The sequence below is a fragment of the Sander vitreus genome, chromosome 12 (genome assembly GCF_031162955.1).
Source record: "Sander vitreus isolate 19-12246 chromosome 12, sanVit1, whole genome shotgun sequence".
Taxonomy (NCBI): domain Eukaryota; kingdom Metazoa; phylum Chordata; class Actinopteri; order Perciformes; family Percidae; genus Sander; species Sander vitreus.
The window spans coordinates 14,141,970-14,154,891 of NC_135866.1; the positions used below are offsets into that span (position 1 = coordinate 14,141,970).

The 12,922-nt window shown below is 39.7% G+C and overlaps 1 protein-coding gene across 2 annotated transcripts in view; it reads left to right on the plus strand.

Moving 5' to 3' along the window:
• spidr (scaffold protein involved in DNA repair) overlaps positions 1–12,922 on the plus strand; it is a 37,005-nt gene that overhangs the window by 18,065 nt on the left and 6,018 nt on the right. For both annotated transcript variants that reach the window (XM_078263978.1, XM_078263979.1), the window contains exons 11-15: positions 6,483–6,641; positions 9,312–9,399; positions 10,656–10,796; positions 10,915–10,977; positions 11,489–11,687. In XM_078263978.1, coding sequence (XP_078120104.1) covers positions 6,483–6,641; positions 9,312–9,399; positions 10,656–10,796; positions 10,915–10,977; positions 11,489–11,687 — 650 coding nt within the window. The remainder of the gene's footprint in view (positions 1–6,482; positions 6,642–9,311; positions 9,400–10,655; positions 10,797–10,914; positions 10,978–11,488; positions 11,688–12,922) is intronic.

Genomic DNA, 12,922 nt, shown 5'->3' on the forward strand with positions numbered 1-12,922 from the left:
AGCAGGTTTATCAGACCCTTTAGCTGAAAACAGCTGCTTGTTGTGACTGGAAACAATGCTGATGAGAGCAGTGAGATGTTGTGGGCTGTAACACCAAAACAACGAGCTTAAAGACGCTAGAGATGCACCGATTACAATTTTCTAGGCCGAATCCGATTCATTGCGTTTGCCGATACCGATTTTAGCCGATTCCGATTTTATTTTTTCGAACCACTTTACAGCACACACAAATATTTATTTTCTATCTTTTCTTTAATAGAACATTTTGCATAGAACATTTTTTGATCAGATAATTGGTCGCTATAAAATAGAACTATTTAAATTTCTCCTGGTGTGGGAAATTCACACACATCTAAAGTGCAATGTTATGGAAGAACCATTTCCTTTTTACATCCAATATCCAACTAAAAAAATGTGATATATTTGGCAAACTAAACTTCTGTATGAAAACAGGTAGTAGCCGAATCCAGAGTTATTAAACTAGGCATGATGAACGCGCATAATGAATGCTAGCAGACCCGTGGAACTGCGCCCTGCTCATGTCGCCCTGCACTGCGCATGCTCATATGACGGTTCTCCCGAGGTCCTGTAGCTGTAATATTGGATATAGCTAATGTTTGTAATTCACCATGTGTTCTATTAATACATCCATGGTATTATCTTATAATACATCCGAGGGATGTATGTATGCTGTAAAGCCTGTAATGTGGATGTAACGTCATTGGCGTTTCCCAAACTGCCGGGGCTATCGGCTAGTAGCTAATATCAGCGGTAGCTAGCATGGGTGTATTAAGAACGGTAACACTGTACATAGCTATGTGCCTAGATAATGTTACTACAGACATAGTGATTACATCGCCTTGGTTCTCTCAAAACATCCATAGTTTATTTTGATAAGCATTACTACATTGTATTAGTGTTATAATGAACATTGTCGTTGACTGTTGATGTCAATGACTGCAGGCTAACCTTAGTAGCTAGCGCTAGCTAGTATCTAGCTAGTAGCATGACATAATTATTACCAGTGTTGGGGAAGTTACTTTTAAAAAAGTAGTGTTTGCTCGTTAAAAAGTAATCTGTTACTTTACTTAGTTACCCCCTATGGAAAGTAACTTTTTACATTACTCGTTACTTTTACGTTACTTTAAAAGCAGGCGTCTCTGGCAGAGACTGAAGTTAATTATACAAAAACTATCTTTGACCATAAAGCCAATCTATAGTTTATCAGTGAAGTGTCTGAACTACACTGCAGACTGGATTCTCTACTCACAGAGTGACAGCTGATTCATTATGAACGAGTCAAGCACGGGTTGAATGCACATGATGCACATAACACTGATGATTACATCTCCTTGGTTGTCTAAATACATCCATCGTTTATTTAGATAAGCATGTAAACGATCAGGAACAACGAAAACACAATGTTTAACTTTGGTGAATATTTTAGACAATGAAACAGAGTTCATGAGTTCGCCACGTATACCATGGATGTATAAAGAGAACGAACTATACTTGTAAGAGTCACGAGAGAGAAGCTCATGAACGCACATGTTGCTACTGGTTGCTACGACAACACAAACATGAGCTCTCTCATTGGAATGAACGGGGCTTCACGCCGAACGCTGTATCCAGTTCTCTTAATACATCCATGATTTGACCGGCATTAAAATCGGCATATGTCAGACTGACCGGCCGGTCGCCGGTCATGGCCGATCACTTGAAAATCGGCCAATTCCGGTCATCAGCCAATCAATCGGTGCATCTCTAAAAGACGCTAAAACACTGCAGAGTCGAGTCTTGATCCTCTGCATTATCCTCGGCATTATCCTATGTGTGACCAATCCCATCACATGTAGTTATTTTTTCCATTGTTGATACAAAATATTGATTTTTGCGTCTTTAAAAATGTCCATTCTTATTTTATTAGTGCATATTTCTATCCAGTGATAGTTATCTTGTTAAAAGACTTGCATTGTGAGCTCTTCAAAGCTTCCTGTGTTATTGAAATAACTTAAAGATTTACTTGAGTGGTCTTGTTGTAGTTAATGAATCGGTGAATGTTCTATTTGAAGCAAATCCAGCGATCGTGACCTTTAGTTGCCTGGCCCTCCCCAGGCTTGTTGTTATAGTTCATTGCTGAGTAATAAAAGACAAGGAAAAACTTTGGTTCCTCTGAGAAGCAGCCCTAGGGGCACTCTGTGGTGAAGGGAGAGCCCCGGTCAGCTGACAGGCTAAACTAAATGAGGGTCGTAATATGAAACTTGCTCCTGCCATGCTGCTTCTGCTGGCTGGTAAACAAACACCGCCCTCTGACCGGAAACACTTCTGCCCCTCCCTCCCCTTTCTCTCTAACTCAACCAGATTCAACAGGCTCAGTTGGTAGTAAAAAGATGGAGGTTAGGGCCTGAGTTCAAAATATGTGGCCTGTTTATTGTGACAAATTTAAATATTGTCTGGAAAGACAATATTTCTAATCATAAGTCCTGCATTTTATTTTGGTTATAACCCTGGTTCTAAAATATGTAAGGTACACTTGTATGCCTGTATTAGAGGTTCTGGTTTAAATATCAACTTCTTGGTACATTGTGTTACTTATAGTCACAGGATGCATGCTTGCTCTGCAGTGGCTAGAATAGTTTACTTCGCAGCCCACTTGCCCTACTCTGTATAAAGACAGTTTGTACCTCTCATGTTGTGTCCCCAACCTCTATGACTCACTCCCCTAGTCAGCATGCTTATTTTATCCTTTTATTGTTTAGCCTCGATGTTATAACACACAAGGGAGGGAGGCCAGTATATTTATGCCTGAAAAAGATGTTAAGTTCCCGTAAATTCAGAAGAATAAACAAGAAGATTAACTGTTGCAGGAAGTGAGGATGGGCTAGTTGTTGTTTTTTTTCCCTCTGTGGAGAAGGAACACAATGTGCTGCAAGGATCCTGTTACAACCGTGTTGATCAGTCTGCCTGCACTGATTGGTGGACAACACATAGGAAGGAATCCCGCCTGTCCGCCCCCCACCAATGAGGCCTCTCTGCTTTATTCTTTATGTGTGGGTCACTTACGTGTGTGTGTGTGTGTGTGTGCGCGCGTATGTGTGTGTGTAGGAGCATGTGTGTGTGTTGCACAGACTCAGTGGATCATAGTTCCTGGAAGAAAACCTGAGTTGCTGAGAATTCTGTGATGGCTCACAAAAACAAATTCCTGAAAACGGCCTGTGGCTAAGAGTTTTTTTGGGAGTGAGGGGTCTCTGTTTGAGGCAGTCGGGCTGTGAACAGTTAAAAGGAGGAACTGAATGGGGGGGTGTTACCACCAAGAGTCTTATCACCCATTTCTTTCAGTTTTAATATGAAGTTGTTTGCAAGTTCAGACAAACCGCACTAAAAGTGAAAGTATTCATATTGTAGTCATATTGATTTATTAATGGATTTAGCCTGGTACAATTTTATAAAACGAGTAATTGATTGAGAGTAATTGATATAAACTCCTGGTTTCACTCATAATGATTAAGTACAGAACGCAGTATGTAACTTGCATTTTGTGTATTTATTGAAGATCTTTTTCCTCTATGCCCCAATCATTGTAAACATTCATCCTTTGTTGTCCAAAAATGATTACAAACACATCAATGAGCCACACTGTTGAACTAGGTCTTCATTATGCTATCAACATGCTTACTGTAGATCATTTTGAATCAATCCAACAAACACTGTGCTGCTGCTGTAAATATTAAAGTGCCCATATTATGAAAAAAACACTTTTTCTGGGATTTGGGGTGTTCTTTTGTGTCTCTGGTGCTTCCACACACATACAAACTTTGAAAAAAATCCATCCATGCTGTTTTGAGTGAGATACGGTTTCTGAATGTGTCCTGCCTTCAGTCTCTGGGTGAGCTGTTCAAAATCGTGACGTCACAAGCCGTAAATGACCTGGCTAACCGCAACCATTAGCTCGTAGCGTTAGCATACTATCTCGTTCTCAATAGCAAAGCACTGCAACAACACACACAAGTTCACCATAATCTACAAAAGAACTACTTACATGTGCTCCCTCATTTAGAAGTCTCCCAGTTAATCCTGCCTTGTAACTGACCGAAGTTGGAGAAACAGCCTTTCTTTTACTGTCTATGGAGCTAGCTAGCTGACATGATCTACATCTGAGCTACTGCGCATGTGCGAGTGCAATCAAAGATGGTGCAGAAGAAGAAAAGAGGTCTCACTCTGTAGCTAAAACAGAGACCAGTTGAAAAGAGGATCTGCAGCAGTGAGAGAGAGCGGTGCAGTACAACAAAAATATGGTGTTTTTTGAAAATTAAACCATGTAAACCTATTCTGGTACAACCTTAAAATACAATGATGAACCTGAAAATGAGCATAATATGGGTGCTTTAAAAATTTTAATGGAATTTCTGTGATGTAATGGGTATGCATTGTGTGTCTAGTGTGGACCACAGAAAGTAGCTGACTGCTGCGGCATCAGATAATGGGGATCCTTTTAATAAACACACTCACGAAAGCACCAAATTTGCTGCTGTTCTCTGTTTTGCATCACTCTAAATTTGATGTTTTGGACTGTTGGTTGGTGAAGCAATTTAAAAACTTTTTTTAAACTTATTTTGATGTTTTCTAGACGAAACCATAAATTACAAGACAGATCAATTAATAATGAAAGTTATTGTTAGTTCTAGCCTATTGGTTACATTTCTATGACCGGGCTCATCGTAGGTCAGTAGCCTATTTTGCATTCACAAGAATGTGAAAGTGTTCAGGCATTTTCTTGTCTGGCTTGGCAAAGTGTCCAATGTGTCAGCAAATCATTAAAGTAATATAGACCATCCATGTAAAATGGGGTTGTGTTCTGTACTCTGTGTATAGTGCCATAAGCATAAAACCTACAGAAAACATAATTTGTCTCATTTGTATGTTCAACATTCCAACACGTACTATAGGTCTGGTTTTGGATTGTGAATAAAGCAAACAACTGAGAATAATCTTGGAGAAAACATGGGCCTACACCACCAGAAGTCATGTCAGGAATGTTATTGAGATATCTATTTCCAGGTCTCTAAAAACACCCGGACAGACCCCATGTTTACTAACAGAATCCATTTATAGGCCTAATCAGGTGGTTAAAAACACTTTCAAAACTTTCCCAATGTCTGGGATGTTTGCATGCATGCACATGCACGATGGGCATGCTGACAGTCCTCCTCCTATCTTGATTTTTTTTCTTCTTCTTCTTCTTCTTCTTCTTCTTCTTCTTCTTCCCTGGCCGTTGCTCGTCTAACCAGGGGATATGAACTCTACTGTTTACTCTCAGGGCTGGTACAGGGCTGTGTCTGGGCTTGATACACAGCAGCTCACTGCCTCACAACTTTGTGGGCCAATGGTCTTTTCTGTCAGCAGCAGCAGCCTGTCAAACCAGTCACCAGCATTACACTTCCAAATGTCAGTACTAAGGCTTAACTGTGTATTGTAAGCGTGTTACCGGGAACAGTGGTGTTTTATTCCTATAAATGCTTAATTGTATAATATTCATTTTCGAAAAACAAACAAACAAATAAGGATCAAATTATCTGATTTAAAAAAATCTAATTGGAAAATGTCATTATTACAATAGTATTTCCAATGCAAATACTTGTACTTGAGCCATTTATTTATTACTTATTTATTGATTAATTCATTCATTCCTTCCAACCCCAGTAGCATACAGGTCACTTTAGGCCAGGACAAAAGCAACAGCCAAAGGAAACAGAAATGTACTCTGCACACAAGATACTCCAAGTTTCCGAAGAAAAAATAATGAATCAAGTCACAAAACTCGAAATCTCAAGTCAAGTTTCACTTACTAGTTTATTGTAGCTGAATTTGGTTAGTTGCTATGATACTCTCGATGTTTAAACTTTCAATAATTTGGAGATCTTTTAGGAGGTTTGTTTTGCCTAAAAAGTTAAAAGGGACATCTTTTTTTAACTTCAAGAACTGACAAATGTTTGACAACGTAAGATTCAGATGAAAATCATTTTAATCTTATAGCAGGTCAGATCTTTGGAAAATCAAGGTATTTTTCAATGAAATAACAATCCTCAACTATATAAATTTAAAGGTACCATGTGGAATGTTTGACCACTGGTAGCGCTAAGGAGCAATGTTTTCACAAGTGGGTTCCAGTTTTGTTGGTATTGTGCGCCGCCACGAGGAATGACGCCATACGAATCTGCTGCTTGTTTCATACTATTCGGCTGATGAACAGTTGCAAGGAAACGTAGCAATATACCAGAAAACGCAGTGAAGGAGGAGACTGCTAGCAAGAAAACATGGATGTTAACAACGCACACAGTGCATTTTGGTAAAAGACACTTCATGTAAACGGAAACTTTAGTTTGTTTACGTCACAGGACACTTTTAACACGATTAAGAAGTATTGAGATTAAAATCAATGTATCAAACCAGTCCAATTGTGTCTTTTTGTTTTTTTTGCCCAGGCTCTGTGTGCTTGTCCAGGATAGTTATGGGATGTTCAGCGTGGTCCAACTCGACCTCCTGCCCTACAAAGATGACCTCCAGCAGTACTGCCGCATGTGGCAGGGGAGGATCTGCTTGCTGAGAGGCATTAAAGTGGTGCAGCGGGTCACTCGAGAAAGGTGAGACCCACACACTGTTCCATTCCTCCAAGCCCGGGTAGCTTTTCACCTGAATTTCAGCCTGAGCCATGGGTAAACTTCTATCAATCTTCAATACCAATCTGTGATACGGATTTCTGCAACAACAACCCTGGCTAAATACCTCAGGTCCTTGTGCTATAGAGGCACCGAACCTCAAGCTAAACCATCACAAATTCGCTTAAGTGTCTAATGTGGGACTCTCCAGTATTTTAAACCACAGCAAATTTGCAGCTCATATTAACCTGATTATGCTGTCCTGTCGGCAGTGCAACTGTGTTTACATGTAAAGTGATACCGAGGTGCACACTCTGTGTCCCTTGTGAGTTTCCATAGTGAGGATCCCAGATTAGAAGCAGTTAGAAGAACTGACATGGGAACATTTAGAGACTGGCTGGGTGTATGTTTACATCCTCGGTGGTGTTTTCAATGCCACCGCAGCCGATAATGTCTCTGGAGGTTTTCTGCGGTCCAACTGTGATGGATGGGCTATCTACACTGCTCGCACATGGGCCATCTTGCTAGCTCAAGTGAAACAAGCACGTGGGCCTTGTTGGGATAAATCAGTCATGTATTCTCCCCCCCCCCCCAGTTTTTGTAGAACCAGTAAATATAGGCCTTCCAAGCATATCATAATTATCATACATACCTTAAAGGAATAGTTTGACATTTTGGGGAATACGCTTATTTGCAGAGAGTTGACACCACTCTTCATGTCTGAGAGTGGTATCAATCATCTCATCTAATTCTCGGCAAAATAAGTGAATAAGCGTAATTCCAAAATACTTCCCAAGTCTAACTATTTCTTTAACAATCTTAGTCTTTGAGGGGTGTGTGGTTTCTTAACAATCAGAGGTCATCCTGGCACCCATGCGAGTAGTGTGACATTAACGTTAAGCGTAACTCTCGCCAAAATGCAACCTAGGGTCTTTTTGTGAATGTACCCGAGTCAAACTTTCGTTTAAAAGCATATTTAGGACGGAAGCGCCACTTTTAAGATTTACCGTATTTTCGTTTTCGGTCAAATGGCCTTTTGAACGGGAGTGCTAGGGGCACTACTATGATCACATCAAAATCACTATTTTTAAAACACTAAGAAGGCTCCACACAACATGAAACTTTGCTCGAAGTATCAACAGGGGCTCTACAGAGTGTACTAAAAAGAGGTTTTGAACGACTCACTGTAGCAGTTGTTGTTTACGCTCTCCGCCATCTTGCCAGTCAAAAAGTGTCGATCTCCGAATGCCAATGAACGGACTCCATAGGAGGAAATGTCTTTCTTATATGAGGCTCTTTTTTCAACTACGAGGTCAATATTGTTTTTCACTAATGACAAAACAGCGCATTATCCGTGCATTTATATGGAACTAAGCTTTAGGAGCTTTCCATCTTTACTCTCCTCCCTGTTACGTTGCATTCGGAGATTGACTCTTTTTGACTGGCAAGATGGCAGCGACCGGAAACGCCAACAGCTAAAGTGAGTCGTTCAAAACCTTTCTTTTTAGTAAACTCTGTGTACACAAACAATGTTCTCAATGCTCAAGTTCATGTGTAGAGCCTCTGGTGATACTTCGAGCAAAGTTTCATGTTGTGTGGAGCCTTCTTAGTGTTTTAAAAATTTAAATTTAAAAATTTTGATGCGATCATAGTAGTGCCCCTAGCACTCCCGTTCAAAAGGCCATTTGACCGAAAACAAGAATACGGTAAATCTTAAAAGTGGCCTTTCCGTCCTAAATATGCTTTTAAATGAAAGTTTGACTTGGGTACATTCAAAAAAAAGACCCTAGGTTGCATTATGGCGAGAGTTAACGCTTTAAGTAAGGAAGCTATTCTCAAAGGAAAGTTAAAAAAGGTATTTTAACGTTTGCTTAAGATGAGCTTAGTATCAAAATCAAAGTGAGTTGAATGTGTCCTGTTAGTTTGTCGTTACTCATCCTCGAGCTGGCATCACAGGACTTGAATGGGCTGCAGAACCAGTTTCACACAAAGAAACCCTGTGATTCCAGGCTGACTAACAGGTTATTAACTGCTGGCTGATATGACTGCATATACACACACGGATGAATAAGTAACATTGACCAGCCACCTTGAACTCAACATTTACTTCTGAGAAAAGAGACATGTCCTCTTGGGAGTTGCTACTTGATGTTTTTTTCCCCTTTTTCATTTTTTTTTATCCTTCCAATATTAGTTTGACGTAAATGAAACATCACAGAAGTGCATTGAGTGTGCTCTAATTTCAATCTATCATTACTGAGATTAAGAATGTGGTGAAAGAAGACAAACGTCACCAATCGAGGATTTTAAATGTGGCCGTTAAAATCACTTCTAATTGTTTCTTTTAAACCTTGTTATGCAGCACAATGATATTGTGATTTACGTAGGGTGTGAACTGTTTTCCCACCCTTCAGGATCTCAAAACCTGCTTGTAAAAACAGTTTTTGGGTGTATGTGCTCTGCTAGCCCAAGCATGCTCTCTGCTGCTAATTCTTTAAAACAAACTGTCTTAACAGATTCGTGTTTCAGTGGAAGTGAAACTGGCTGTGAAAGCTCTCTATCTTCCCTTATTCACTAGTTTCTCCTCCTCCCCCTTTTTCCTTGCCCCCCCCCCCCCATCCTTACTTTTTTTTTTTCTCATTTTTTCACTCTCAGGAACACCAGGCTTTTCAGCTTGATAGACAGTCTGTGGCCCCCAGTGATGCCTCTTAAAGATCATGGAAACACACCTAGTATGTCCAGTGTAAGTTCTTACCAAAGCAGGAATCATGCATCCTCACAAAGCGAAGGCTTGGTTTGGGAAGGTATTATCATTTTTATAATAGGAATTGAGGCTGCAACCAAATGCTTGTTTTCATTAACAATTCATCTGCTGACTATTTTCCTGATTGTAGTATATAGTTTGGTCTATAAAATGCCCATCACAATTTGCTGAAGCCCAAGGTAATGACAAATTGCTTGTTTTGTCCAACCAAAACCCCAGACCCTGAAGACATTCAGTTTACTATCTAACAAGACAAAGAAAAGCAGCAAATCATCCCAATTTAGAAGCTGGATTTTCCGCCCAAATATTTTACTTAAAGGTCCCATATTATGCTCAGGTTCAGGTTCATACTTGTATTTTGGGTTTCTCCTAGAACATGTTTACATGCTTTAATGTAAAAAAAAAAAAAAATGCATTCTTTTTCTCATACAGTCTGTTTGAATATACCCGTATTCCTCTGTCTGAAACACTCCATTTTAGTGCCTGTATCTTTAAGTCCCCCTCTCGAAAAAGCACAGTCTGCATTTCTGGGTCTGGCGCTCTTTGTCTGTGCACCGTCATTTCAGCCGGGTAATAACTGGCACTTTCTATACTATATATATATATAGTATAGAACCGTACGGTTCTATACTGTACGGAAGTCCTGACGGCTCGTTTAAAGACACAGTTTCTGAATCCAGGCTGTGTGCATTTGCTTGAGCGTTTTGATACTTTCACAGTATTTATCTAGCACTATGACCTGCTTTAGAATAAAAAAAGACAGAAATCTCACTTTTTAAAATATGGGCCCTTAAAATAATGAAATCATTGTTGACCTTTTTTTGCAATAAAGCAGAAATTTACATTGCTGCACACATCCAGAGAGAGGCCCTAAGAGCCTTACACAACAAAAGAAACCGACAAAAAAACAATCACATTAAGAAAACGTTTTCACCCACTTGCCAACACGTGCAAAGAAATAAAACATGGGCAAATTGACAGTTTCACCAAGCTGACAACACATAGCATAAGAAAATGTGCTGCAATACAGAGAACACAAACAAATTCAGAAAAAAGCCCATCTGTATGTGTTTTATTTAGTTGCAGTGTATTGAGCTTTCAGGGCTAAAAGTATGTCATGTCTTTTAAAGATCTGAAGAAAAAATGCTCATTGAGAAGACAATTGGATTCAAATTTAGAAATCAATATATTTTCTTAAACATGGTGATGCTTTTCATATGTCTTGTGTTTTATAGGAAGGTAAACCTGCAGGTCCAGCTCCGAGTTTCTGCTACCTGCTGTCTGGTCAAGAGAGCTCAGTTGAACCCACTGAGGAGCAGATCGTTTCCCCGCTTTACCTTCCTCCCACAAAACAAAACTTGCGAGACATACTGCAGGTGAGCGGTTTCTCACACACATACAGAACATTTTTCAAAATTTGTTGCAGATTGTGATACCTCATCTTAAGCAGGTCGATCTCAAACTTTTTTTGTGTGTGTTTGTTTTTTATTTCAGAGTGAGCTTAAAACCTGTTGCTTCAGTTTTGTTGCCACTGTTCTATACAAGAGAATAATGCAGGTACTTTTTTGTTCTTATTCCTGAAAAATACTGATTTAATTTGACTTCCCAGGAAGTTGATTAACACTGTCTTCTAGAGCTCCTCAGTCATCAGATCATTTGAACCAACAAACAAGATTGAGCACTGAAGTAGAGAGCAGCGTTCATATCGGCGTGTGTGCGCGTGTTATCGTTGATTGGTGAAACCTTTAAACTTTGACCAAGATGAGATAGCAGCTCAGAACAAAGTAGGGGACTTTGCCTCATGCTCACACCACTGGGACACAGATAGACTTTTTTTTTTTAATGTTGTACCAACATTGTGTGTGTAGCTTGTTGAATGAATAATCTTGTCAAAGCTGTTTTCAGGTGGTTTTTGGCCAGAAATGACAATTTGTATCTAGTTTGTGCTTTGTAAGCTTTTGTTATGTAATGTTTCCATTTACGCTTTTTCTTTCTAGGTCATTCTGTTTCTAAGTAATTCTCTGTCTGTTCTTCTCTGCCTTTGTCTGCCTTTGTCTTTCTATTTCAGAGCAGTGATGTAGGACAGGGTGAGGTTTGGTTGGTGCTGACAGACCCCAGTCTTCAGGAGGAGCAGCTCGAGAGGCCATGCAGGCGAACGGTGGCCCTTTGCGTGAGCACTTCCTGTGTGCTCACTTCCTCGGTCCTCGAGGCACTAAATTCCCCCGCTGCCTGTCGCATGTCATTCAGAGATGCCATCAGAGAACATGGTAGAGCTTTATTGCGACATGACCTGACATGCCGTTCGACCACTATGTCGTGGGGTGTTTTATCTTACAGGACTGTGTGCACATGTCACCCTAACAGTGGTGGAAAGTCAATAAGCACATTTACTCAAGTATACCTCTGAGGTACTTTATATTAGTATTTCCATGTACTTCTACTTTAATACATTTCAGAGGAAACTTTTTACTCCCCTACCTTTATCTGACAGCTATAGTTACTAGTTACTTCCAGTGGTGGAATAAATACCTAATATAAAAATGTAAAATTTGCAACACTGCATTTAAAATTCTACTTAAAGGCACAATGAGTAGGATTTTGCTGAAAAAACAACGTTTAGACTCATACAAAAAGAATCCCTCTCAATCATCACTTATGACCTGCTAGAAGTGCGTGGTGGTGTATCTGCAGAGACCCTGGCCCTCTGCCTTTATTTTCTCTTTTCTTTTGCTGTGTTCAGGACATTTATCTGCCCCTCGCTCTGCCTCTGCCTCCAGCTGTCACTCCTCGGCCTCTTCTTCCCTGGGGCTCTGTTCGTCCCTGGCTGACGCAGTAATCAGTGTCGATTTTGAGTCAAAAGCTCGGGAAGCTCTGCTATATTCTCCTGTCTGGAAACAAATGCTACACCCATTAGCTATATATATATATATATAAACATCAACCACAGGAGTCATTTTTCTGTAGCACAAGTACTATTTACAGTTTTATACGATCGCTATGACAATTTTTTCAATTCTTTTAACAGCTTTTCTGAACTGTTAACGCACCAACACACCTACCACACACAATTGGCAAACCAGTTCATTTCATTCTCAAAATCACACATTGTAAACTAAACTCCAACACTGATTTTCAAAATACAAGAATACACTAACACGATGTACTATGTCTACCAAAACAATGCAATCATATCTCAAAATCAAATAATTCTTCCAAAACACTAACACGCGTTCTCTTCCAACAGGAACATTTAGTCAATCACTGCACAATGTCATACAAAACACTAACATCAGATGGAATTACAGAAACTACATTATTTGATATTACATTACATTTTACATTACATGTCAGTTAGCTGACGCTTTTATCCAAAGCGACTTACAATTAAGTGCATTCAACCTTGAAGGTGCAAACTCCAGACAACATGTAGTAAGTGCAAGTACATTAGCTCTAAATAGGTAATGCTACAAAGAGCCATATGAAAGTGCAGTATCAAGATATA